This window comes from Puma concolor, chromosome D1 (genome assembly GCF_028749965.1).
Source record: "Puma concolor isolate L17-30 chromosome D1, mPumCon1.1.hap2, whole genome shotgun sequence".
Lineage (NCBI taxonomy): Eukaryota > Metazoa > Chordata > Mammalia > Carnivora > Felidae > Puma > Puma concolor.
In genome coordinates this window covers 9,692,193-9,718,447 of record NC_141676.1, presented here as the reverse complement: position 1 = coordinate 9,718,447, position 26,255 = coordinate 9,692,193, and the positions used below count along the sequence as shown (strand labels likewise).

The window sequence follows — 26,255 nt, the reverse complement described above, 5'->3', positions numbered from 1 at the left end:
GGAGAGAGCTGGTCCCTCCCTGTCCACGAAGCCTTACGTTACAAGGACAGCCTCCCCTCCCTCACCCTCCTCGCCCCTCCCAGTAGAAAGCAGGGCTTCCCGGCAGCAGGGAGCATCTGAAAGGCAGGAGAGAAATGGGAAGGGGTGGGACCAGGGAAGTCAGGTAGTCCCAGCACCACCCCACCGCTGCGAAATGGGCGGTCAGACGAGACGGTCACACATCTGCCTTTATTGTGAGCAGGTGGGGGACGCTTGTGGCAACGGTAAAAAAATTAATTTACAAAAGCAGGGGTTCAGTGAAGCCGCCGGGCTGGAACCTGAGAAAGGAGAGGGGTATCAAAATGAGACCAATGACCGACCCTTCCGCCTCCTTTTCTCACTGACGCCTGTGCCCCTGGGGCAAGGGCTGACGGGCACACGACTGAAGCGGAGCTACCAAAGCTGACTCTCAGGGACCTGTTTAGTGGATTATCTGCAGCCAGGGTCTCTGGGTTTGCTTCATCACTTTAGTCAAGGTTTCTTTTAATGACTGAAAACATTCAAACTTACCACAGTGGCACTCCCTGCAGCAAACTGGGAGCCCCAGGTTCTGACCCCCCTTCTAGCCCGTTCCCGAGCAGCCAAGTCAATGGCGTGTGATGTGTAAGAACCCAAATGTCATCACGTGGGAAGCCTGCTCCCACAGCCCTATGAAGTACACCCCGAAGCCAGATCAAGGCCTTGGGCAGTGTGCAGAGCTCAGCATGACAATGTAGGTCAGAGATCCCTGTTAGGGACAGGGAAAGAGGCACATGCGTCCGGCGTCCGGTGTCCCTATCCACTCTGCCGAGTCTGTCTCCATGAACCAAAGTGTTGCACAGGCCTGAGGACTGCACTGACGTGGATGTGGGAAGCCTCTCTAATGCCCGCCCTGTCGCAGCACTTACCCTTGGGAGCTCACACGTAGATGCCGACCCAGAGCAGCAGGAAGAGAACTCCAAAGCCCATGAAAAGCGAGGCCACCAAGGAGATGAGGAGCTCTTTGTAGATATCCCGAGTGTACTTGGTGGAGGTCACCTCATAGCTGGCAGGGTGATTAAGGAGAAGCAGAGGGATGGGGCTGCGTAGGACAGGAAGCCCGGCCAGTGCAGCTCTGGGAAAAAGGTATGGGGTGAGGGCTTTCTAGGAGGCTTGCCGGGCTCAGCACAGCCAGGAAGAGAGGCCCAAGAGATGATCTGGACTCTGTTGCTTCCTACCAGCCCTCAACCACCTGTGAAGGAAATCAGGCCCAGAGAGGTTAGGTCACCCGCCCCGGGTCACACAGCCAGTGAACTGAGGAACTGGCATTAGCCCTCGGATCTCTTGCCACCTGAGCACGCCCCTCCTTTACCACTCTGCCAACTTCAGATCCCCTATCCCCAACCTGCAGTCCAGCCAGGCCTTCTGTCCACTGTCCCGGAAATCTGAAGAACTGAGCTCACCTAAACTTGGGAAGTAAGGCCACAGCCCGACCCTGCACATCAACAGCTGTCCTTCGACCTCCTTACCTTCCCCCTAGCCCCACACCAGAACAAAACTGGCAGGGTGCACGTACCCAGCATGGTTTCTCCCTTAGTTTCCCACACCACTAACTCTGGCCCACTGGCTGCTCAGTGAAAAGGATACACGAAGAACCAGGCGGTAAAGAACATGCCAATGGCCAACAGCACCACGGTCAGATGGGGGAAGACAGCTGGGTTCACTGGGCTGGTGTATCTGCTCATGGCCTCGAGCTCCTAGGGGAGGGCAGGAGATCAGAGCCAGCAAAGAATCCCAGGACTTCAATGTGAGGGGGAGTGTGAGGTCATCCACCAATGGGCCTCATCCTCCAATGACTGTTAAAGGTCTGTCTCAGCCTGGGAAATATGGAAATCCTTCAGAACCAACATCAAGTGATTCCATTTGGAAATGACGATTCCATCGTAAACTTAGGTGACACTCTGTCTTTTCACTATGAGACAAGAAGGGCAGCTGAGAGTCAGAGGCTGACACTAACGATGATTGACTAGCTATAGATCAGTGGTCCCTAACATCTTCTGAGGCCAGGGAGGACTATTAAAAAAAAAAAATGGTTAAAGGTATGGACTCTGCCTGGAAAAAAACCACATGCAAGAAATAGTCTGCCTATAATTTTAGGAGATTTATGGACCCATGTCTATAGACACCAAGCTCAGAATCCCTGCTGTAATTCAGAGCCTGGACCAGTACCCAGATCTCAACTTCTACTTCTGTATTCTTCCCACTACACTATTAGGGAATCTCAGGATCTAACAGCAAAAGACATCCATTAATAAACTAGCTCTACTGAATGAGTCTCTGTAAAGTAGTTATAGTAACACCCCTCACAGGGTTGATGTATGACTGAAGAAGGGTGACCAACGTCCAAGTATCTAGCTCACTTCCTGGCACAAAGTAGTTGCTCAATAGGTGTTTGTTTCCCTCCCAAGGTTACAGGGAAAATTATGAGATAATGCTTGTGAAGGAGGGCTGTAAACGTAAAGTTCTGTACAAATGTTAACTTCCATTGTCACTCACCAGCCAACGCTCCTAAAACCCAGAACATAACAACTCTAGAGAAATAAATTGACCCCATTGTTCTAAGAGACACTGGAATTCAATTCAGTAAACATTTATGCCCACACCCCCCAAAATGATAAAGACAATCGCTGCCATTTATTGAGCCTCCGATCGCAGGCCCTGTGTTCGGCACTGGGAATACAAAGATGAATAGCCATCATCCCAGAGCTAGCTGCACGTCAGATGGTGGTCACTAGGAGGCGTGGCAGATAACAAAGAAGTCCGTGACATGTGGCAAGAGGTTTGTACGCGGGTTGTGGGAGCTCCCAGCAGAGAGCGGCCAAGTGCCTGAGAGAGTTGGAAGTGCTTCACCAAGAAGGGGACATCTGCCCTGGGCCTTGCAGATGAGTACGAGTTCTGCGGGAGGAAGAACCTTCCAAACAGAGATCAAATAGAGATAACGGCTTAATCACAGGTAACAGATAAAAGCTCGAGGTGTTAAAAATGCGCCGCACAAGCCTCACCCTTAAAAATCGCGGGATCAAAACCTCAGCCTAACTAAGAGTCCGTGGCAAGGGGCTTCCTTCCCTTCCCGCCCCTCGGCCCAAGTCGGATATAGGAGCCGCCGGCTGTCTGGGTCTCAGGCGTCTGAGACCTCCGCGAGAGAAACGGGGTGTGGGACGGGCCCCGAGGGGTCCTCATCACAGCTCTGTCCGGGACGCCCCTCAACCCTCTCACCATCTTGCCAGGCACAGGGTAATCCACCGCTCCGCCACAGGAATAACACGTCGGCAGGAGCAGGCGCCTTGTGCAGCCGGAAAAGGAAGTGCGCCCGCTCGCGTGGCATTGTGGGATTTGTAGTCCTGTGGTTTCGGAGGTAGGGGGTGCTGGGGCCTGTGGGGCCCCGATGTGGAGTTGGGGCGAGCGATGGAGAAGGGTAGGACAGAGCCGCTGGGACGGTTCGTTCCCCCACGGGGGTGGGGGTGGGGACTGTTTGCCACAAGGGAAGCTGGCCGAGGGCGTCCGGGCCTGCACTACACTTCCCAGGAGGCCGTGCGCGGCGGCGGGTCACGTGACGGGAGCGCGGGCTTTGGAAGGCGGCTGAGCGGGAGGGCGTCCGCGGCCGCGCTGAGCAGGTTTGCGGGGCTGAGCACCGTCGTGGGCGACCCCGGACCAAGCGCTAGCTGTCGAGGCCTCGCGCTCCAAAGGCCAGGTGAGACCCCATGGGAAGCGCTTCCGAGGGCGGCGGGGTCCGCCTGGCGCTGGGTGCTGTCGGGGACCGTCTGCCGCGCGCGGGGCGGAGGCCGGAGCGCCGGCCTGCCACCTTCCCGCTGTGCGACTTGGGCCGGTCGCCGAAGCCCCGAGCCTCTTGCTTCGTTTGTGGAAGGAGGGAAACAGCCTCCACTTTATGGGCCCGTTGTGTATTTCGACCGAGATCCTGGCTGAGAAACATTTTGTAAACTTCACTTGTTGAGACTCCTTTCCCACCTCCCTGCGTCGGGGGCCGTGGGAGGCTAAGCCAGCAGGCACTGTCCCCTCCGTACCCGTTCTGGCAAAGCAGCCGGCCTGAGGCCGGACCCCGAGGATTGAATGGCTTCTGTGGGGGGAACGATCCCGAGCGCCCAGTGTATGGCAGGGGCTAGAGGAGGGCGCGGCTGAGCAGCAGTGAGAAAGGGCCGGCCTTCTCCCAAACTTTGTGTTGGCTCCCAGACTGTGACGGTAGGTTGGGAAGCCGCGCATGGAAGATCTTGCCGCCAGGTTGAGGTGTTTGGACTTCAGCACGGAAGGGGGCATGCGACAGGGTCTTTTATGCTTTGGAAAGAACCCTTTGAAAAGTGGGAACAGCTAAAAGGTCTCGTATATGTCTTGGGGTGGCGGACACATACCACCAGTGAGCACGCAACGACTTTAAATGGCACCCCTAAATCCTTTTTAATAGTTATACAGTTAGGGGCGCCTGGGTGGCGCAGTCGGTTAGGCGTCCGACTTCAACCAGGTCACGATCTCGCGGTCCGTGAGTTCGAGCCCCGCATCAGGCTCTGGGCGGATGGCTCAGAGCCTGGAGCCTGTTTCCGATTCTGTGTCTCCCTCTCTCTCTGCCCCTCCCCCGTTCATACTCTGTCTCTCTCTGTCCCAAAAATAAATAAACGTTGAAAAAAAAAATTAAAAAAAAATAGTTATACAGTTAACATTAAAATTTAACTACTGTGACACAGACATTATTACTTAAGATGAGTTCTCGTTTTCAACTTGGTTTTTAAGACAATGGGGTCCATTTAAAGAAAATACTAAGTGAATGCAAGTACAGGTTTTGAGTGTGTGGTTTTTTTTTAATTAAAAAAAATTTTTTTTAATGTTTTTATTTATTTTTGAGACAGAGAGAGAGCCTGAGCAGGGGAGGGGCAGAGAGAGAGGGAGACACAGAATCCGAAGCAGGCTCCAAGCTCTGAGCTGTCAGCGCAGAGCCCGACGTGGGGCTTGAACTCACGGACTGTGAGATCATGACCTGAGCTGAAGTCGGACGCTTAACCGACTGCGCCACCCAGGCGCCCCTTTTGAAAAAATTTTTTGATGTTTATTTATTTTGAGAGAGAGAAAGACACACAGCGTGAGTCGGGGAGGGGCAGAGAGAGAGAGAGGAACCCAGGCAGGCTCCACGCTGTCAGCACAGAGACTGATGGGGGGCTCGAACTCACAAAACCATGAGATCATGACCTGAGCCAGGATCCAGGAGTCGGACGCTTAACCGACTGAGCCACCCAGGCGCCCCCAAATACAGGTTTTAGATGGAAGTGGCAAAAAATTGTGAGGGGTGCGGAGTTTGGATCTGATCGAAGTTCAGGAAACACTGCCCTGGGAACTATTTTATTTGTCAAGGGGCCTGAAACACAGGAGTGTATTACTGGACTGAGGGACTACAGCTTGCAAGGCTCCTAGATCAGGACCTGGGGTCAGGTGGGAGCCATGGAGTTCACATCTTGGACTTCGTGGTGGAGAGAAAATATAAAGGGAAAGACTTAAAACTCCTAGCAACGTCATGGTAGAAACAGAAACCAGTAGCAGGGCCGAGGGGATACTGAAGGGACACTCGAGCAGCATGTGAGAAAGCCACATAACCTCCCTTCAGATAAGTTGGGTTTTTTTTGCCAGTCCTTCTTCAGGGCTGCTCTATCAGTCAGGGTCCTCCAGAGAAACAGTAGGATCTAGGGTACAGACATACATAAAGAGATTTATTGGAAGGAATTGGCTCAGGTGATTGTGGAGGTTGACCAGTTTGAAAATTAGAGGGCTGGCCCGCAGGCTAGAAACTCATGCAGGGGTTGACCCTGCAGACTTCAGGCAGAATTTCTCTGGAAACCTCCGTTTTTGCTCCCAAGGCCTTTCAGTTGATTCAGCCCCTCCCCCCCCCCCCCCCCCCCCCCCACCGTATTCTGCAGGATAATCTCTGTTTAAAGTCACCTGAATATTGGGGTGCCTGGGTGGCTCAGTTAAGCGCCTGACTTCGGCTCAGGTCATGATCTCGTGGTTTGTGGGTCCAAGCCCCGCATTGGGCTCTGTGCTGACAGCTCAGAGCCGGGAGCCCGCTTCGGATTCTGTGTCTCCCTCTCTCTCTGCCCCTCTCCCGCTCACGCTCTGTCTCTCTCGGTCTCAAAAATAAAATAAGCATCCAAAAAAAAAATTTTTTTTTTAACTAAATAAATAAAGTCACCCGAATACAGATGTTACGAGATACCTTCCCAGCAGCGCCTGGATTAATGTTTGAGTAAATACCTGGGTACTACAGCCTAGCCACTGTTGACACAGGAAACTACCCATCACAGCTGCTAAGAGGAGGGGAGCCAGAAGGACGAGTTGGGGATGGTCAATGACTGGCATAAAGGTACAGAGGAGGGTGGACACTCCTGTTTATTTTACCACCGTACACATTCAGCCTTGTGTCATGGCTGCCTCTGTCCCTGCCTCATCTCGTCATCCTCTGGTAGCCAGTCTTTGCCTGTCCTTCAGGTCCTGTCTTTATGATCCGTGGACGCCTTGGGCTGGGCCAGGCACTCTCCTCTGGACTTGCAGGGACCTTGACGCAGGCGTCAGCGGTAGCCCTCCTTGCGTGCTAGCCCTGTTGCTGCCTTATCCACGAAACCTTGAGTCCCCGGACGTCAGAAGTGCCTTCATCCTCCTAACACCCAGGTTTCCTCCTGAAACGCAGGAAGCCTTAGTAGTCATGGAGTGAGGTCCCCTGCTCGACTGAGGTTTTTGAGAATGCTGACCTTGTCCTGTGCCATCTTTTCATCTTCTGTGGTCCCGAAGCGGTGTCCTCTTCTTGCGCTAAATTTGTACAGTCGGAGGCATGGGAGTCGGTGAGAGGGCGCCAGTTCTAACCCCTGATCCTTTGCCTCCCTGAAATTCCTCCTGTTCTTACTTTACTCCTTTTTTGTTTGTTCGTTTTTGGTTCTAGCCGTCCCTCCTCTGTGTTGCTATGGGCATTCAAGGCCTGGCCAAACTGATTGCAGACGTGGCCCCCGGTGCCATCCGGGAGAATGACATCAAGAGCTACTTCGGCCGCAAGGTGGCCATCGATGCCTCCATGAGCATTTATCAGTTCCTGATCGCCGTCCGCCAGGGCGGGGATGTGCTGCAGAACGAGGAGGGGGAGACCACCAGCCACCTGATGGGCATGTTCTACCGCACCATCCGCATGATGGAGAACGGCATCAAACCCGTGTATGTCTTCGACGGCAAGCCGCCACAGCTCAAGTCCGGCGAGCTGGCCAAGCGCAGCGAGCGGCGGGCTGAGGCGGAGAAGCAGCTACAGCAGGCTCAGGCCGCCGGGGCCGGGGAGGAGGTGGAGAAGTTTACCAAGCGGCTGGTGAAGGTCACCAAGCAGCACAACGACGAGTGCAAGCATCTGCTGAGCCTCATGGGCATCCCGTACCTGGACGCGCCCAGCGAGGCCGAGGCCAGCTGTGCCGCCCTCGTGAAGGCGGGCAAAGTCTATGCCGCGGCCACGGAGGACATGGACTGCCTGACCTTTGGCAGCCCTGTGCTCATGCGGCACCTGACGGCCAGTGAGGCCAAGAAGCTGCCCATCCAGGAGTTCCACCTGAGCCGGGTCCTGCAGGAGCTGGGCCTGAACCAGGAGCAGTTCGTAGACCTGTGCATCCTGCTGGGCAGTGACTACTGTGAGAGCATCCGGGGCATTGGGCCCAAGCGGGCCGTGGACCTCATCCAGAAGCACAAGAGCATCGAGGAGATCGTGCGTCGGCTTGACCCCAGCAAGTACTCCGTGCCAGAAAATTGGCTCCACAAGGAGGCCCAGCAGCTCTTCCTGGAGCCCGAGGTGCTTGACCCAGACTCTGTGGAGCTGAAGTGGAGCGAGCCGAATGAGGAAGAGCTCGTCAAGTTCATGTGTGGTGAAAAGCAGTTCTCGGAGGAGCGGATCCGCAGTGGGGTCAGGCGGCTGAGCAAGAGCCGCCAGGGCAGCACCCAGGGCCGCCTGGATGATTTCTTCAAGGTGACTGGCTCGCTCTCCTCAGCTAAGCGCAAGGAGCCAGAGCCCAAGGGGTCTGCTAAGAAGAAGGCAAAGACCGGGGCAGGAGGGAAGTTCAAACGGGGAAAATAAAGGAGTTTCCCCTCTTGCCTCCCCGGCCCCAGAACACCTGCCTTCATGTGCCCTCAAATGCTAGCACGAGAGAGAGCTCTGTGGGGGCAGGGAGGGGCTCGCATTGCTTCTCTAGCTCTGCCCGTCTCAGTAGTGCTTTCCCTTTTGTACTTGATCTGGTGGCAGGAAGGCCACAGAGGTATCTTGTTTTCTTGTTTTAGCTCAGGAAAGTATGTCAGGCTCCAAACACCTCTCAGGCAATTTAACGGACACTGAGTCTATTGTTAAATGAAAGGGATAGCAACAGGTCTTGAAGAAGGAGGGGGGGGATAAATGGTAGAGATGGAAGACTGTATAAAAATGATTTCCTGACTGGCCCAACTGGTGGCTGATGGGAAGGGGTGGTGGAACCCAGCTGTATTTCTCTCTGGCTCAGCCTTGACCGGCCCTGTAGGACAGCCATCAGGAAGACCCAGTCTTCTCAGACGGGGAGAGTTCCTGAGACATGAGACAGGCGGACAGCTGGAGTCCCTGGAGTTGGCCACAAGGGTCCGACCACTGGCTGTGTGTCCTGGGGTGCGCAGAAACTTGAACTTGCTATGTAACTTGAGTCTTCACAGTGGCATATCTTATTTTGAGGCATAAGATGGGCCAAATTCTAATGGCTTCTCTGAGGCAGCCAATGGAATTGAGACTTGGGGATGAGATGCTATTTTCATGTGCTGGTTTTGTTTTAAACGTGTGAAAAAAGAGTCAATAAAATTAGAAAAGTAGCCAGAATGTCGTGTTCTTTGAGAACATTTGAAAACACCTTGAGGGGCGCCTGGGTGGCTCAGTCAGTTGAGCATCCGACTTCGGCTCAGGTTATGATCTCGCATCTTGTGGGTTCGAGCCCTGTGTCCTCTGTGCTGACAGCTCAGAGCCTGGTTCGGATTCTGTGTCTATCTCTCTGCCCCACCCCCACCTACGCACTGTCTCTCTTTCTCTCTCTCTCATATAAATAAACATTAAAAAAAAAAAAACCCAAACATCGTAAGTGCCCCCAGGCTTCAGGAAGTAGGTAAGGTTCTTTTCACTCCCAAGAGAACAGTCGACGTATCCTTGTTACAAGAGGTTTGAGAGTGGCCACAAGATGGCGCCACGCTCCACAGAATGACCAAAGTGGCCTTGGCAGTACATCAGCCATTTGTAGGTGGATGCCTAGTTTAACTTGCTGGGAAACAAGTTTTAATAAATCGAATGGGTTCCTAGTTTTCCACCTGCTGTGTGGGATAAAGGAGCTTCTCGGAGAAAGCCTCACAATTTAGATCAACTGCTTCACGGCGTCCGAGCATTTATTCTACCGGTTTATAAATTGTTCAAAACCGCACTTCAAAAGTCACTTTCTCGCTCCTCTTGTGACATCAAATTCAGGTGGCTGTTTCCCATAAAGATGGAATGTTTGAAAAGTTATAATCCTGATAAAACTTGGCAAGGCGCTGTCCTGTTTGAGTTTCTCCTTTTTTAGCATTCCTATCACTGCTGTTTAGTTACCAGGGACACTTAAGCAGCCGGAAATCTAAGCTGCCTGTGTTCCAACAGATTAAGCGGGTAGAAGACTAGAGGCTGGTGGTTTTCAAAATTTCTCATGGAGCAACCTGTTTTTCAAATGAAATCTTACATGGAATCTCAGGATATGAGCTCCAGTTGAAGCAGGAGCGGGATATAGTCTCCCCAGCAGTGCTGTTCCCGTGACGATGGGACCCTGAAAACCACTGGTATAGACGGAAGGTTCTACTCTGAGGGCACGGATCGTAGTTTTGTTCACTGCTGTCTCCAGCGGTTGAAACGGATTTTCTCCGATTGGCCCACGCCACACAAGTAACAAGAGCCCCAAGGAATTTGATGGCTAAGCCCGTGGTTCTGGTGATGGGGCCCAGAGGCGGAAAGACTTCCTACGGAGCAATCACCTGATCACCTCGGTGCAGTAGTTAAGGGCTTGTATCCTGTGGCAGTCAAAACATGCAGAGTGGTTTTTCCTCTTGTGTTTTCAGTTCCAGTTGTCTGGTCTTTTCTAAAAGGTTTAACCACCGCACACTGCAGGGGAAACCAGTTCTACAAATTTTTACCTAGCACGTCTAATACTCTTGCTCAAAAAGAGAGCTGTTGTAATAGCATTGAGGTTAAAAAGGCATTGTGCCAGCAGAGAAGGATTTGGGCAGAAAGGAGACTAATAGGGACTACCCATACTGAGACTAGAACGTTCAAAAGGGCCGGGGTGTTGCCTCATGACAGAAGCATGGGACGCCTGCCTAGTGTGTCTGGCCAGTCAAGCATTTGAACACAGGGGGTCACGAGGAGGGCCTGGCTTTCCTTTTCCTTGCCATAGCCCACCCGTGCCTTGTTTTTCGGAGGATCCTGGTGTTCTGCCCAAAGGCCTTGTGGAAAGGGGAATCTGGGAACTCCTGGTCAGAAAGAGCCAGAGGTAGGTGGTACCTTACAGCACAGGCCTAAATTCTCCCATTGACAGACAGACAAGAGCTTCGTGGATTACAAGTGACTATAGCCTTCAGGTGGTCAAAATTAACTTTATTTTTCAGCTTTACTTCTTGGAGATGTAGTAACATCAACACAAAGGACACGGATGTTGGCCTAATTAAAGAAACAAAGATGCACATAGAGGCCGGAACTCTACAACACGGGAGTTCAAAGGTTAGTTTTGCCAGTCTGTGACTGGCGGTGACTTGTATGGTCTTTGAGCCTGTTTTCTCGTGTCACTGCTTGGATTTGAAAGGACTCCTGTTACTGTTGTAACGGTCTAAGCCTTTTGTCGCTGGGGTGTCCCTCTGTGGCCACGTGAGACCACACCAGTCTAGGTTAAGGAGAGAAGGCCACGGTGGTTGAAGTGCTTCGAGGGCCCGGCCTTGGCTCAGTGAACATCACTGGATTTGCTCAGCTTGGCAGCCAGATGGCTTGATAGGCTGGTGACCCCACGCTGAAACCCTAGGTAGCAGGGAACCAGGGGGTAGGGAAGGGTCAGTACCTATTCTGGAGTGAGGAAGCCAGCGAAAGTAGAACGTTTCAATTCTACTTCTCATGTTTTGACCCAGGCTGTTTTAAAGCAGGTTCTGGCCAAATGGAAAAGATCTGAGTATGCTCTGGCAACCCGTCCTCCCCATGTTTGTTGCTTCTTTAATCTTTGTTTTGACACACCTCTCGAGGGATCCCAACAGCCCTTCCATAGGTGGTACCTCGAACCCCATCCCAACTTGCCGTAAGATGATCTTTATTCTCTCCTAAAACTAAATGTGGACTCTCCTAGGGCTCTTTTTCCTTCTACTTTGAAGTTTCCTCCTCTCTGTATCCACAATGCTCAATGCGCTTAGAGTAGATGCTGTTGAACAGGCAACTAATCCCCCCACCCCCGTCGGCACTGGAAGGTGTGCATGTGAGGAGGGAAGGTGTTGAAGGCGGATCGACAAACCCTGGCAATTAAGGCAGGCTCCTGAGTACATTCCTTTGTTCAGTCTAGAAATGGGTTAAACGGTTAAGAACCAGATTTAAAAATTGTATTTCGGAATTACACTGGTGGGCTTCTTAAAGAGATTGTCCTAAATTCCTGCCTGGTCTCCGGCTGGGAAGGATGCTTGAATGGCTGAGGGCTGATAGCTCACAAAACTTCTGTGTTTTTTTTATCTTCCTATCTCTAGTTTAGAACTATGAAGTGATTGTATTTAATTCACTGTTCCTACTCAGAAGGAATACTGTAACATAAGTTAGGTTGTAGACAATGTCTTACGGCCCTTCTATTCTTTAGGACTACAATCTGTGGTTTCCTGGTGACTGGTAATTCAGGGTCTCCCAATGTGGTCCACTTATGCTAACTACTTTATTAAACTTGGAATTAATTACAGGTAGGAAGGCAGAGGGAAACCCCTGGGGGCCCTCATTTGTTTCAAAGGGAGAAGATTCAGTTGCCCCATGTGGTCACTTGCTTATGGATCAAGAAATGGACTCCCCATCCTAGAAGTGTCCTGTTCCTTGGGTGGTGGTTGCAAGAGATGAACCTGAGGTAAAGGGATTCCGAGTGGCCAGCAACTCTTTCTGCTGTTTTGGCAAGACCTAGGACCTACTGCTCCCTGGGTGCCCTGGATGGACCATGAGCTCAAAACCAGTAGGGCCAGGATCCTTTAAAGTCAGATGTTTCCATTACCACAGCCCTGGCCTTTGCCCTGCCCACTTCTCCAAGTGGGAAAAGTGCTTCTCCAGCAGCCTGAGGCAGACCTAGGTCCCCTAGCCTCCCAGTGTGCTATGCCAGGCCTCAAATCTAAGCACTAACCCTTCCTTTCTAAATCTTGCTCGGAAGGTTCAGCTGCTCTGTCTCCCACCAGCCTGCGAACCTCTGAAGTTTGCGTGTGAGGGTGAAGGCGCTGAGAAGCGGACCAGTGAGATGGGCTCACCCCTTTCCTGGCTGGAATTTTATATATTTGTCTATTTTAATGTTTACTTGTTTATTTTGAGAGTGAGTGAGTGAGAGAGAGAGAGAACGTGAGCAGGGGAGGAGCAGAGAGAGAGAGAACATGAGCGGGGGAGGAGCAGAGAGAGAGAGAGAGAGAGAGAGAGAGAGAGAGAGAATCCCAAGCAGGCTCTGTGTTGTCAATGCAGAGCCCAATCCGGGGCTTGAACTCAGGAACCATGAGATTGCGACCTGAGGCAAAGTCAAGAGTCTGCTGCTTAACCGACTGAGCCACCCAGGCACCCCCTGGATGGAATTTTTATGCTCATTCTCTTCCTGATCTCTGGGCTCAATAGGTCCTCCCTAGTCTTCCAACACCCTTGGACCCCCTTCTTTGCTCACCAACCATCTGCATCTGCCAAACTAGAAAAAGGAAACAAAACTGTCACATCTCTGCCCCATCAGGCCCATCGCTCCTTCCAGAAGGCATGCACAGTCCCCTACCCCTTTGGGTCTTAAATCTGTGCCTGGAAGATAAAGGGGAGGGGGGTTTGAGTCAGAGCCTTTGTCTCCTCAAACCCACCCCCTTTGAATATTAGAATTATAGTGGCATTGTCCCACAAGCTCCCCTCTGCTTTGGTGCAGACTCCCCTTCCCGGTGGGCTGGTGTTATCGGTGAAGACAGACATCTCTTCCAGGTGCGGGGAGGAGTGCCAGTCGTTACTGGTGAAGGTAGGCATCTAGCCAGAGCTGCCCAGACTCCTTCAGTGAGCTGTGGGGGCAAGTTGGGAACAAGCAGTGAGAGAGAGAGGGCAGAGCCAAGCCCGTAAGCCAAACCACCCTACAGAAGCCGTATAGGGAGGCTCTTACAGAGGTACAGAGGCTGATCCCCATGGCATATGGCCCCTTCCCTCCCCCTTGCTTCTAAGAAAGAGCTTGGGCCATGGCATTGACGGCAAAGGCCTGACTTGGCCAACAAGACCAGCAGGGCACCCTGCCTTTGTCTTGGTGACCTCCATTCCAGAGGACCGGGGACACCTGCCTGTTGCTCCTATCCTACACATCACCAACCCCACTGCCCGCCCTCTTCCCCCCCCTGCCAGCCATCTTTCCAGGCTCAGGTACTCACTAGACGATGTCGGCGAAGGCTGAGAACAGGGGCTTGGACTGGTACTCTATGCCATGCTTGGCACACAGGGATTGCACCAGGGGGGCCACTTTATGGTAATTGTGTCGAGGCATCATGGGGAAAAGACTTCAGGGAGAACGGGACAGTCAGTGGCTCCTATTCCACTGTTCCCACCTCCTTGCTTTCCCCCCACGGACCCTCCCAAGGACGCTACTTCTCAGGTCTCCCTACTTACTGGTGCTCAATCTGGAAGTTGAGATGTCCACTGAACCAGTCATTGAAGGCAGACTTGTGGACATTGCATGTCGCCTGGAGCTGGAAGAAGAGGGCAGGGGAGAGCATGACTCTGCGTGCCAGATGTAAAGGCCGAGCTGGCCTTCTTCCAAGTAGAGCTGGCTGAGAGGAGGGGGTGTCGGACCGTCCCTGGTCACTCCCTTCTCCATGTGGTGGCAGGACAGAAGCTTCAAGCTCGTGAGGCAGCGCTGTTGGGGGACTTAACTGTTGCCGCCCCCGCCCCCTAGCCTGCATCTGTGCCCACCCATGCTGTTTATTAGTTGTGTTATTCCCAGGTATCTTCCAAGTGACTGTCCCTTACCTGGGTGGAGACCCAGTCCATGTTCCGGTCGTGATCAATGTGCATGGGGATGTGGTTCATCTGTGTGACCCACACAAACCAGTTGCTTTCCAGGAACCTGGTGGATTATGGCGCACAGACAAGCAGGGGACAAGTCAGAGCCCTGCCTCTCCCCCAGATTACTGCTCTAGCCTGGCCATCTTCGCAAGCCCACCCCTGAAACACCCCCTGCCTCTTAAAGCCCCAGCACGGCCCCCACACCAGACTCGTGACTCCCAAACACCTCCTTTTCTTTGCCAGCCCCCCTCCCCCCATCAACTACTACCTGACCATGAAGAAAAGGCCCAGGAGGCCTTTCAGTCCCAACAACGGCACGTAAGTGAGGGATATGCGGGCGTAGAAGCTGATCATCCAGGCCAAGTCCTGCGTGGAGAGGTAGAGGGCACTATGACTGGCACAAAGCACTTCTTCCTCTTCCTCTTCCACCTATTTGCACCGTACAGCCGTTCTGCCAGGTGCCCGGACTGGAGCACCTGTCCGCTGCTCGCAGCTGCCCAGTCCTGCCGTGTCTAGTGCCGCCTCTCCTTCCTTCCGGTCCTGGCGGCAGCCCCCAGTCCTCCTCGCCTGTTTCTCACAGGCGCCAAGGCCCCCTGCCTCCGGCTCCTCCCAACCCACCTAAGTTCTTTATCCCTTCATCATGCTGCCAAATGAATCTTCCGGGACCAAGGCTCAGTCTGCACCAGTGCCCTGATTGAACCTCCGGCCACTTTTCTGCACCGCGGTCCTCCCCCGACACTTGAGTCCACAACGTATCCAGTGGCCAAACTTGCCCCTCCCTTCCCGGCTTCTCTGCTCAGAGTCCTTCCTTGCTCCATCCCACCTCCTCCAAGGCCAGCCAGAAGGGACTTCGCAAAGCCTTTTCCAATGCCTCTCGTCCAGCCAGAGGCAGCAGGGCCTTTTGGAATCTCAGAACCTCCTGCTTCTACCTCTTTGGGGTCAACACCATCTGTTTCATCAGAAATTTCCTGGGAGCAGGTGCCATCTCGTACTCACCTGCCCCCCTCCCCCCCCCCCCCCCCAGCCTGGCTGGCCCCTGGCTTTCCGCTGAGCACAAGAGCCTCAGGAGATGCCGGCAGGATGGAAGAGGGCACTGGGAGTCAGGTCGTCTGCTGAGCCCCAGATCATCCCGTCTAGAGACCAAGAAGGTCTATACTTGGTTCTATTACTTTGCTCTAAATTAGGCCTGGGGTAGGTCACAGTGGGATTTCCTCTGGAGAAGCCCATTCCCCTCCATCAGGGTACTGAAGACAAAGCATGTGGGACTCTGGGGCCATGGATACTCACCACCCACTTTTTCCGCTGGAAAACAAAATAGAAAATATACCACTGGAAGTAGAGAGGCAGCAAGGCTGGGGGCCCAACTGGGGAGGAAATGAAGACAGAGAGGAGGTGTGAGCAGCATGGGGGCAGTTCAGTGCCAGAGAGGGGGCCTCTGGCATGGGGCTGCCCCCCTGCCGTCTGTTCCTGTGGCCCCTTCCAGCCGCCTTGGCATTCCTCAATCCACTGGAACCGGCAGGCACTGCGGTGGGCATGAGTGCGAGTCTGAGGAAGGCAGAGCCCCCCGAGAGGATGCCGGGATGGGGAGGGGTGGGAGTGGCATTCCTTTCCAGTGGAAGAAGGCAGCTGGGAAACTCGAGCTCCATGCACGGAACCTGGCTCCGCTGCCATGCTTTTAGAAGAGCACCTCCAATTCTCCCCATGCGCCCCGGCCCCAGGCTTGCCCCTGCCTGGCCTCACGATCACCTGCCCCGTGTTCTTGCCTGCTCTGCCATGTAGGTGAAGGGACAGGAGCAGGTGTGTAGGTGTGTGTGTGTGTGTGTGTGTGTGTGTGTGTGTGTGTGTGTGTGTGTCTGTGCCGGGCTGGGGGTGGGGGTGGGGGTGGGGGGCCCTGCTGATGCTTCATAGGCTGAAAGCTCACTCCCTTGGACTAGGGAAACGAGCCCATGCCACTGAACCCGAAGCCCTGGAGGTCAGGGGTGGGAAGGGGCAGAGAAGCTTCTCTTAAAAGTGGGAGTTGAAGAAGCGGCCCCATCCTATATGCTGTCCCATTTCCTTTTCTGTATCCCTTCTCTGCAGGGCCCTGATGCCTACCTATAACCCCCTGCGTGACAGGGCTCACCCGCGGCTCCTCTACCCCGATGTGCCATGGATTCTAACATTCTTCCCCAGTAGTGAAGGTTCGTAATAGGCACTTAGGATAAGTTCTTTAGAGCTAAAATAGGATCGATGGAATCCTCCCCTCCCTTCCTTTAAAAATCTGAATTCTCCAAGGAATTCTAAAACTCCAGTTTTAGGCATTATGGAGATTTTAAAAGCAAAGAACATAGCGCAGTCTTCAGAAAGAGCTTAAGACGGGCTGCAGAAAATGTCCTCCTTTTCCACTGTCACTGCTCCTCCGCTCCCATAGCCACGTCTACCTTTTATCCCCCTGGGTGTTAGGACTGTGCCCCACTGAGTCACCTTGACGTGCGTCTGTTTCACAAGGTCTAAGATAAAGTTTAAGGTTTAATTGGGACAATTGCACCTGACTATTCAACTGTCTTGTGAAAGCCAGGGTGGGACTGGAGGAACAAGTCTGCCCCTAACACAAATGCCTGCTGTCCCTGCTCAGGTGACACGACAGTTGGCTCCCAGGCAGGGAGGAACCAGCTGGGGACACGGGACTTCCCCCGGCCATTACTCAAAATGCCGTAAACCTCCACAAAGTCATTTCTTCCCCACAATCCCGTTGGCACCCCCGTCCCGAGATAGTCCCCCTGTGTCGCCGGAGGTCACTCACTCAGGAAGAAGTATTTGTGCTGGTGGTTGTATGGCATGTACTTTTTCTTCTGTTTCCCAAGCTGTGAAGAAAAGCAAACGCAAATGAGTACCCACAGAACCAGTCACCCGGTTCCCCTCCTGCGGTGACCTTGGCTTTTCCCTGCTCGGGAGTTCAGGCCTATTCCAGGGGCCGTCAGCTTGGTGCTACTGGAAGGCTCCAGCAGGCCCAGCCTTCCCTCCATCCAGCACCTGGCACGTGAAGGCCTGGGCTGTAATAAGCCAGGTGCACCACACCACGGTGCACAGCTCAATGGCCCATGCCCACATGAGGGACGACCACGACAGCGTCTATGGGTCCTCAGGACTCCCCGCGTTCTCCAAAGACACCTCTGTCATAAGGGGTCCAGGCCCCTCCGCGTCCCCCCCCCCCCCCCCGTCTCCCACCTGGTACTTTTTTGACTTCAAACTCTCCATGGACAACCATTTATACCCCTACACAGGTCGGTATGTATTCCCTCTGCATCCATCCATCCACCTCTCTTTTGGTGTCTTGATTTCAACGAGAACTTTATAAAATCCCTTGAACGCTAAGGAAAGTTGGGCAAATGTTTGTGGGAAGGATACCAAGACCTTGGCAAGTCTGAAGGTTCTGGCAAGGCTTTTCCGGGTAGTGACTGTTTTGTAAGCCTAGCTGCCGAAGAGACAGGCTGGTGCTGCCGGGTCAGTCAGCCTGGAACCTCTCGCCATGGGCACCCAGGATCGTGACAGCAAAGCTCCGCTGACTCCCTTGATGGTTCCTTCTGCCCCGCCTGCCTCAGTTAGTTCTGGCAACCAGATAACCACAGAGCACAGGTGGCGCTCTACCCCCGAGCAGAATGCCAGCACATCTTTTCCCTGCATCCCCCCACTGTTTTGACAGTAACATTTCTTCTTATCTATCACCAGCTTATTCTGTGCAAGGTGCTTCTGCTAAATGAAACATTCTTTCTATATTAACTGATTAATTCAGCAAGTATTTACTGAGCACCTACTACGTGCCAGGCACTGTTTTAAGTGCTGAGGATACAGAGGCAAACAACACAAAGTTCCTAGTCTTGTGGGGCTTGTAATCTGAGGACAGGAAGCTGGTGGTAAATCTGTGAACAGAGCTCAAGGTAACTACAGATTAAAAACAGGAAAATATGGGGTGCTTGAGCAGCTCAGTCGGTTAAGCATCTGACTTTGGCTCATGATCTCAAAGTTCGTGGGTTCGAATCCCGCATCAGGCTCTATGCTGATAGCTGGGAGGCTGGGGCCTGCTTTGGATTCTGTGTGTGTGTGTGTGTGTGTCTCTCTCTCTCTGTTCCTCCCCTGCTTGTGTGCATGTGCTCTCTCTCTCTCTCTCAAAAATAAATAAATACACATCTTTTTAAATAAAAATAAAAAAATAAAAACGGGCGCCTGTGTGGCTCAGTCGATTAAATGTCTGACTTAAGCTGAGGTCATGATCTCGCAATTCGTGGGTTCCCCGCATCAGGCTCTGTACTGACGGCTCGGAGCCTGGAGCCTGCTTTGGATTCTGTGTCTCCTCTCTCTGCTCTCCCCCTCTAGCGCTCACTCTCTCAAAAATAAACAAACATTAAAAAAAATTTTTTTTAAATAAAAATAAAAACAGGAAAATACGACAAAGTGACAGAGGCGGTGTTTTGGCTAAGGTGGTCTCTCTAGGTGCTGACGTCTGAACTGAGACCTGAATAAGGAGCCAGCAAAGCAAAAGTTCAGGGGAAGAGCATTTAAAGCAGAGGGAACAGCCAGAAAGGGCAGTATGGCTGGGAACAGCAAGCAACGGCAGAGAAAGACAGATTGACAAGGCTAGAAAACTTGGGATGGCCAATTCACGCTGGACCTCAGAAAGCCCCAGTAAGACCTCAGTAACCAGCGTGGGTTTTATTCTGGTGGTGATGGGAAGGCCACTGGAAGGCTTTCAACAGGTGTAGTATCATCAGCTTTGCACTGTAAAAGGCTCACTCTGCCGGGAGGAGGGGAGAATGAACTGTGGGAGTGGGTACAGTTGCAGGGAGAAGAATGAGGCCGGAGTGGTAACCCAGCTCCAAGATGGATGCGTGTGTGTGTGTGTGTGTGTGTGTGTGTGTGGTGGGGGGAGACAGGAAACAGTGGAGATGGGGAAATGGATCTGGGGTGTTTTGGAGACAGTATTAACAAGGTTTGTCGATGAACTGGATGTTGGGGTGAAGCTCACCCCGTCCCAAGCAACATCGAGCCAGACGAGGGGCACCTGTCTTGTGCGGTGACGTGTGTGGGAAGAACAGTGGCTTCCTATTTGGGAACTGTTATGGGAGCCCTATCCACTGCTGCTTCCTTGAATGGCAATCAGATGCTATCCTGATCCTCAGAACTGCCCTACTGTGTTTCAACTCTCAGAGCCACAAAGTTTGTATTGAGGGTGAGGTGTCCGCTGCACGTGGGGATTAGCACCCAGGTGAATTGCGCCCAGAGGGGTGGAACCAAATGCCAAGCAGCCTGTTGCCAAGGCATTTACTAACAGGCTGCCCATCCTCAGCCTTGTAACTAGACAGGAAGACGTATCTATTGGTCCTAGATCATCGTCTATTTTTTTTTAAGGTTTTTTTTTTAACGTTTATTCGTTTTTTTGTTTTTTTTTTTTTTTTAACATTTATTTATTTTTGAGACAGAGACAGAGCATGAACGGGGGAGGGTCAGAGAGAGAGAAGGAAACACAGAATCCGAAACGGGCTCCAGGCTCTGAGCTGTTAGCACAGAGCCCGATGCAGGGCTCGAACCCACCAACCGCGAGATCGTGACCTGAGCCGAAGTCGGACGCTTAACCGACTGAGCCACCCAGGCGCCCCTGTTTATTCGTTTTTGACAGAGAGACAGAGCATGAGTGGGGGAGGGGCAGGGAGAGAGGGAGACAAAGAATCCGAAGCAGGCTCCAGGCTCTGAGCCGTCAGCACAGAGCCCGACACGGGGATCGAACCCACAGACGATGAGATCATGACCTGAGCTGAAGTCGGATGCTCAACCGACTGAGCCACCCAGGCGCCCCGATCATTTTCTATTTTTTGTGTCTGCCGATAGGAGTTTCTTGAAAACCCCAGTACCAAGATGCAATAGAGGCAGCGGTGTGAGAAGGTTCTCTTCCACTTAAACTCCCACCTTTTTTTTAAACTCTCTACGGTGACGATACGAGTGTGGACAAGAGTCACATGCTCTGCCTAACAACCCATATTACTCTTGAAGTAGCCACTCAGGTGGGGCCAGAGCTGAGTCAACATCTGCCCACTGTTGACCAGAACATAGTACTGGATGTGTAGCAAACCAAGTCCCTGTGTAGTGGGTGGGAAAATTAGGATGTTATGGACAGGCGGCAGCCTCAAACGTGGGGCTCCCGGGGTCAGGACAGCCGGTGCTGTGAGGCCTCTCCACACTGTCCTCCTCATAGCCAGAGGGGAGGGCCGCCGGGCTACTTGCACTCACTCATGCTTGGAATGGAAAGGTGTTGAACAGCTGAATTCTTGGCATGCTGACATAGCACACAGAGAGGGAGGGAACCTGGCGCAACTCAGACCGCGGCCGAGAGCCTTGGCACAAAGGTTTTAAAGGAATTTTGCAAACAACCCTGCTGGCTGTTCAAAGCCTCCTACTGACGCTCATCCTTTAGCAACTGCATTACAACTTTTGCTCATAACTCCGGTGGGAACTCAAACCCAACGCTAACCGCCCCGGAAGTCAGGCTGGGGTCAGGTGGGTGGGAAGAACCAGCCAATGGATGGATGTTCCAGGCACCGGGCATCAAACAAGACTCAAACAGCCTGTGGATGGGGAAAACTGAGGCACGGGAGGATATCAAAGTGCACGGGGCCGGGGGTGGGGGGCGGGGATCGGGAAGATGACTGCCTGGGGTAGGAGTGTCCAAAAACACCCCGAGGAGGGCCGTCCATCACCTTCAAGGATGACCAGAGATTTGCGCCATAACCTCCCAGTCATCCTTTGGCTCCTTTGTAGAATGAGGTGCCTTTAATGCAATTAACTGCTTGCTGGCGTGAACTCAGCAGGGAGAACAAACGATTCTGCCCCCGGCAGCTTATTCACTGCCTGCTGCCTCCCACAGGTGCCAGCCAGCCAGCCGTCCCCAACGTCTTAACCGCGCTGAGCACTGCCCTCAGAGCCCTCCGTTCTGGTTGGCTCCCATTCTCCAAGGCCGTTCCACCGATACCTCCACTCACCTCCACAGAGAGGATCTTCCCCAGGGCAAAAAAGAACGGGTGCATGTTGATGTCCGGGTCTTTGCGGAAACAGTTGGGCTTGGCATGGTGCTGGAAGTGCAAGTGGTTCCACCAACTGGCGGGGGCGCCCTACAGAAAAGTAGGGCCGTGAGTCCGAAAGCCCAGCGTTCTCCCCAAACCCCCAAGGAAACCCCTCATCGACCGGCGTTTCGAGAGCCCCTCCCCATCCCATTGACCTTCAGGTGGCCAATCACGAAATGATGGAGCAGGTGGTTCCAAGTAGAGGTGCTGAAGACGGACAGGTGCCCGAAGTCATGCTGCAGCCAGCCAGCCTGAGCCTGAGCGAGAAAGGTTAGCGCTGAGAGCAAAACCCACCGTTCCGGCATCCCTCTCACTGACCTCAGCGGCTCCTCTGCGTCACCCCCTTCCTTCGTCTCCCTAGCCCCTGTGACGGCCACAGTACCCTGAGCACAACCCGGAAGGAGTCAGGCTCCTAACTCTGCCTCTGCCGCTAACTCACATGAGAGTGGCGGCAAGTCACTATCTTCTCCCTGTTCTTCAGTTTCCCCAGCTCTGGAGTTCTAGGACCTAGGATGTGCCGAATCGCGACCACGAAACAGGACAGGGTGACAGAGGCGAGAAGGCTCGGCAAATGGGTTCTGCCATTAGGGCCCAAGCATTATTAGCATGTTGGGCAACGTGGTGGGGAGGAGAAAGCCAAGCTTTGCTGAGAAGTCAGAACCTGGGCTCTTGGCACACTTGGGCTATGGCAGAACCGGACTACGAAGCTTCAGGTAAATTCCACAGAAAGAAGGGGGCCCGTGGAGGAGGGGTTGGGGAGGCAGTGAGGAAATGAAGGCGCACACGTGGCCAAGGAGCAGACAGAAGCCACGGACAACAAAATCTCTCTCTGCCCTAACTCTGCCCCACATCCTCAGCGCTGCCCCGGCACAGGGCCGGGCTCGTGACCTTCTGAGGCATACAAAGAGCTTTCCCCGAGGATGCCGAGCACGGCCGTGCTCCTGACAAGCCAAGTGATGGCTTCTCACTTGAGCCGTGCTGAGCAGCACCGCACACAGGAGGAAAGGCACAAAGGATGTCCCGAAGACCCAAAGGGTGAGCCAGGCAGCAACATCCAGCAGTAGGATGTGCAGCAGGTACAGCAGGAAGAAGACATGGTTGGCCTTCATGAGCCCCATCCGCTCCACGGTGGCCTGCAGCTCCCGGAACTCGTAGATCAGCTCTTTCTGTGGAAGAGTAGAGAGGGAAGGGCTATTATTCTTCCCAGCTGTACTCCAACATTGCTGGAAACAAGGGCCCTCTTAGGCTCGAGGACCCTCCACCCCCAGATCGTTGCAGGAAGTCCACAATCCTAGGTAAATATACAACACTGAGGAAAGGACAGGAGAAAGCGCTCTGGTGTCGCACCGAGGAGCCTGTGGTCTTTGGAGTTAAACAGACTCGATTCAAGTGTCTGCTCTGCCGTTTGCTCACAGGGTGACTCTCGGCCACCCTGTTCAACCTCTCTGAGCCTCAGCTTTTTTCCTCTGTAAGTGTGTGAGGGTTAGCCGAGGGGATGCCTGACACAGTGAGGGTTCGACAGATAGGCCTCCGTGATGGTAGCGGTGGTGGCGGTGGTGGCGGTAGCCTTGCGAGAACCAGATGTTCCGAGGCCCCGCCTCCTGCCTTAGGCCTGCATCCCAACGACTAACGTGGGAGAAGCGGGGACCTCAAGCCTTGCAAGAGCTACTGACTGTGGTCACCTGTGAGCCTAGCGAGGCCTGCCTTCTCTACCCCCTGCCCTTCAACAAACCACAGGGTCTCCAAACAGCAGAGTCTCACATTTTTAGTGGGCTCGAAGCTGGGCTGCTCTGGAGACAGTTCTCCGATCAGGAGAGAGTTCATATACTTCCTCACAAGGCCCTTGTTGATGTGAAACGCCACAAAGGGATCCTGCAAGGAAAGGGAGAAGACAGACTGGTTAGGAAGCCAGCACGGTCCCCTGTGACTCCTGGAAGGCTCACACCAGAGGCCATCCTCCTGACCCAGCAAGGAGGCCGGATCCAAGTTCAAACCGCTTCCCTCCAGTCAGCTGCCCTTTGAGGGTGCTTAGACCTTCCCAGGTGTCCACAGCTCAGGAGCACCCCGACATGTGTTCTAGAAAGAAAGGCACCACACCAAGGAATACGAAGTGCAGGTAGGGGGACCACAGAAAGTCCTCTCTGGCCTGGCCTTTCCTCCAGGCACGTCTAGGGACAGCTTTTGCACAAGAATTTAGATATAAGCGAGAAGCGACTAGAAGGGATGGGTGGGGCTACGAGATTTCTGGTTTGTTTGTTTTCTGTGGGACTTTTAACAGACCCTCTCTGAGGCAGGGGTTCTTCATAAAATGTGGTTAGATTCCTTACGCCCGAACTGGGAAGTTTTGCATTTCTACTGCTGTTCCAGGTAGGGTTGGTTCCATGTTTCCCCTAGGACTCTGACCACCCCGCTCCCGGCCGGCCCCAGAGCGGCTACTTTTGATAATCTTTAGGTGGGGTAGGTCAGACCGACCCAGGCCTTACGGGGAACCTTCCCCGGCACTCTGAGGCGGGAGCCGGGGCGGAGCCGGTGGACGGTGGCACCACAAATCTGGACCAATCGCCAACTCCGCCGCCCGGCCATTCAGCCCGGGCCCCAAATCACACTGTGGGAAGACCCTGCGTCGGTGCCTGCTTCGTCTGCGCATGCGCTAGCCCACGTCTTCGCCTTCCGCCGCCGTCCGGGCTTCCCAGTGGTCACTCGGGGTGACCCCTGCAGGTTCTGGCCTTGCCACCCCCGGCCGGCCGCGTCGCTGGGAGGGGCGGGCCCTCAGCCCAAGACGTCTATGCTCCGCTGCGACAAAACGGGAACTCTGGCGGCCCCAGGCGCCCTCCCGGATGGCAAGGGCGGAGGGCGGGGACAGCGGAAGGGGTCGAACCGCCGGACTCGGGATGGCGAAAGGATGTAGGGGGGGAGGGGACACGTTGAAGCAAAGCCTCCACGGGGCCCCACAGGGTCTCCAAATATGGCAGGAGGTGCCAGTTGCCTTAGCTCCGAGCGCAGGTGGTCTAGAAAGGGAAGGGCAGGACTGGGGCTGGGTGGCACGCGGACCTCTTAGTGAGGCCCGAAGGAGAAAGGATGCGGGCCACAGTCTAGGAGTGCAAACTGCTGTCCGCCACGAGGAATGGCTGGACACCCCGCTGGCCTGCGGCCGAGTGACCTCCCCACGGGATTCGAGGACCGCTCCGAGGGTCCTTGCTAAGTGTATGCCCGCCCCGCCCCCACTTCTGCACGCCGCTCTATTACCCGCTGTGCACCATTAGTCTTCAGTCCTCTCCGGCCGGTGAGGCCCCTCCCTCACTGTGCGGGGGTGCCTAAGGCAGCGGGCGCCAAATTACTTTCCACCTCCGCCCTATCCCCGAGACTGCCTCCCTCTCCTGCTCCCGCTCGGCAAGCCTGCACGCGCAGTCTAGACACCGCTGCGCTCCCTTCCCACCCACCGAGACACAGGTTGAGACTCCCTCTCCCGGCCACTGACCTCCCCCCCCTCCCTCGGCCTCAGCAGCACCGCGGTCCCCGGCACCCTGCATCCTGGCTCTCCTCCCCACTTGTCCTGCTCTGGGCCCTGCCTAAATCTGGACACCGCAGACGGAACGAACGCAGGGCGGCGCAGTCCTTTGTTTGTGTGGGCACGTTGCCGGCCTCCACCTCCGCTCTCCTGATTCCAGTTTTCACAGCCATTGTCCTGCCCTTGCATCCCGTGCTGGGTCGCGGGCCACGGGGACGCTCGGCGCCTACTGGCTCTTCCCCGGGCTAGCTGGGAGTTTCTCCGCGGGTGCCAAACTTCCTGCCTCGTGCACGGAACCTCCGGGGGCAGCCGCCCGGCCCCGCCTCCTCCCGTGCCTGCGTCCGGCAGCGCTCACCGTAGCATCCTGCCCCGCGTAGTGGCTGATGACCCGGGAGCCCCCAGGGTGCCGGCGGGTGAACTCGCTGATGTTGTACACCTTCCGGTCGATCACGAGCCACCGCTCATTCTCGCGCCCGGAGCGCTGCGCCACCTCGTCCCAGGTGAAGTAGCGCGGGGTCGGCGTCCGGGTAGGGGTCTGGGGGTCCATCGGGGCCGGGCGTCGCCGCGCGCCGGCGGGGCAGGGGCGTCAGGCGCGCGCTCGGGGCCCGCGGGCTAGCGCGCGCCGACCTCGCGTGCGCGGAGCGCGGGACGGCTTGCGCGCGCCGGGTTTTCAGTACCCGCGGCACGGACCGCGGAGCCTCGCTGCGCGCGCTCCCATTGGTCGAGCCGCGTGGCGCGGGGAGCGAGCCCCCGCCTTCCCGCCGGGACCCGCGCGGGGCAGGCCCGGGCGGGCGCGCCCCCTCGCAGGCTCCGTTGTCGGGGGGGGGGGAGGTCACCGAGGGGCGCCGCCTCCGGACTCGCGGCTCTCGCGGCTCCCGCTCCCGGGGAGGCGGTGGGCGGGATTTCGTTTGTGCGGGCGGGGCGGGGCGGGGGCTCAGGGCTGCCCCCGGGGACTGGTCTTTGGGCTCCTGGCCACGCCGGTCCACGGTCGTGCGGCCAGAAATAACCGTGAGAACCTTTGGAGGTTATCTTGTGAGCGGCATCATTATGGTTTCTTGGGTTTCGGACGCGCTGAGGATTTATTTTGCCCCAAATGACGTTTAAAAACGCCCCACAATTTTTGTAACCCAGTTTACCTTTTTTGTTTTTTTCTTTCATTTTTTGGGTCTATTCTCAATTAACTGGGATCCTTAAATAAAAGGCCTTTGGCCATCTCCTGACCTCAGGGAGGTTGTGCGAAGAGCCCAGGTCTTCAAGCTGAGGCATCTCTGCTCCGTCCAGGAGGCACCTGGGAGCCATGGGAGGCCTTTAAGTAGAAGGACTTGGGGCT

At 54.6% G+C, this 26,255-nt stretch overlaps 3 protein-coding genes across 7 annotated transcripts; 1 reads left to right on the top strand and 2 right to left on the bottom strand.

Annotated features, from left to right (window-relative positions):
• Nucleotides 1-212: 212 nt before the first annotated feature.
• Nucleotides 213-3,404, bottom strand: TMEM258 (transmembrane protein 258). Of its 2 annotated transcripts, none has more exons than XM_025915640.2 (4): nt 3,274-3,404; nt 1,645-1,754; nt 927-1,063; nt 213-317 (listed from the first exon to the last, which is right to left on the bottom strand). In XM_025915640.2, the coding sequence occupies exons 1-3, from the start codon at nt 3,274-3,276 to the stop codon at nt 937-939; spliced, it is 240 nt and encodes a 79-aa protein (XP_025771425.1). In that variant the 5' UTR covers nt 3,277-3,404; the 3' UTR covers nt 213-317; nt 927-936. The 2 variants fall into 2 exon arrangements, with proteins under 2 accessions (XP_025771425.1, XP_086533343.1); XM_086677217.1 differs by lacking the exon at nt 3,274-3,404 and adding an exon at nt 3,060-3,245.
• Nucleotides 2,840-8,904, top strand: FEN1 (flap structure-specific endonuclease 1). Of its 2 annotated transcripts, none has more exons than XM_086677216.1 (2): nt 2,840-3,010; nt 6,989-8,904. In XM_086677216.1, exon 2 carries the CDS (start codon nt 7,010-7,012, stop codon nt 8,150-8,152), a length of 1,143 nt encoding a protein of 380 aa, XP_086533342.1. In that variant the 5' UTR covers nt 2,840-3,010; nt 6,989-7,009; the 3' UTR covers nt 8,153-8,904. The 2 variants fall into 2 exon arrangements, with proteins under 2 accessions (XP_086533342.1, XP_025771430.1); XM_025915645.2 differs by lacking the exon at nt 2,840-3,010 and adding an exon at nt 3,593-3,748.
• Nucleotides 8,905-10,678: 1,774 nt separating this feature from the next.
• On the bottom strand, nt 10,679-25,592 carry FADS1 (fatty acid desaturase 1). Of its 3 annotated transcripts, XR_015240785.1 has the most exons (13): nt 25,281-25,463; nt 23,179-23,289; nt 22,386-22,583; nt 21,573-21,674; nt 21,337-21,465; nt 17,109-17,169; nt 15,614-15,690; nt 14,595-14,692; nt 14,291-14,387; nt 13,931-14,010; nt 13,696-13,821; nt 12,969-13,338; nt 10,679-11,113 (listed from the first exon to the last, which is right to left on the bottom strand). XR_015240785.1 is itself a non-coding variant. In XM_086677210.1 (12 exons), the coding sequence occupies exons 1-12, from the start codon at nt 25,470-25,472 to the stop codon at nt 13,287-13,289; spliced, it is 1,323 nt and encodes a 440-aa protein (XP_086533336.1). In that variant the 5' UTR covers nt 25,473-25,592; the 3' UTR covers nt 10,679-13,286. The 3 variants fall into 3 exon arrangements, 2 of the variants coding, with proteins under 2 accessions (XP_086533336.1, XP_086533337.1); XM_086677210.1 differs by having other exon boundaries at nt 10,679-13,338; nt 25,281-25,592; XM_086677211.1 differs by lacking the exon at nt 25,281-25,463 and adding an exon at nt 25,017-25,158 and having other exon boundaries at nt 10,679-13,338.
• Between the last annotated feature and the right edge of the window lie 663 nt (nt 25,593-26,255).

What these genes read in the sequence shown, in the direction of transcription:
- FEN1 (XM_086677216.1), top strand. Translation starts at nt 7,010, where the DNA reads ATGGGCATTCAAGGCCTGGCCAAACTGATTGCAGACGTGGCCCCCGGT.
- FADS1 (XM_086677210.1), bottom strand. Translation starts at nt 25,472, where the DNA reads ATGGACCCCCAGACCCCTACCCGGACGCCGACCCCGCGCTACTTCACC. An exon ending in TGCTGCTCAGCACGGCTCAA is followed by an intron (nt 21,675 to 22,385) that starts GTGAGAAGCCAT and finishes TTTCTCGCTCAG; the next exon opens with GCTCAGGCTGGCTGGCTGCA. An exon ending in GCACAAATACTTCTTCCTGA is followed by an intron (nt 15,691 to 17,108) that starts GTGAGTGACCTC and finishes TTTCCTCCCCAG; the next exon opens with TTGGGCCCCCAGCCTTGCTG.
- TMEM258 (XM_025915640.2), bottom strand. An exon ending in TTTACCGCCTGGTTCTTCGT is followed by an intron (nt 1,064 to 1,644) that starts GTATCCTTTTCA and finishes TCACCCTGCCAG; the next exon opens with CTATGAGGTGACCTCCACCA.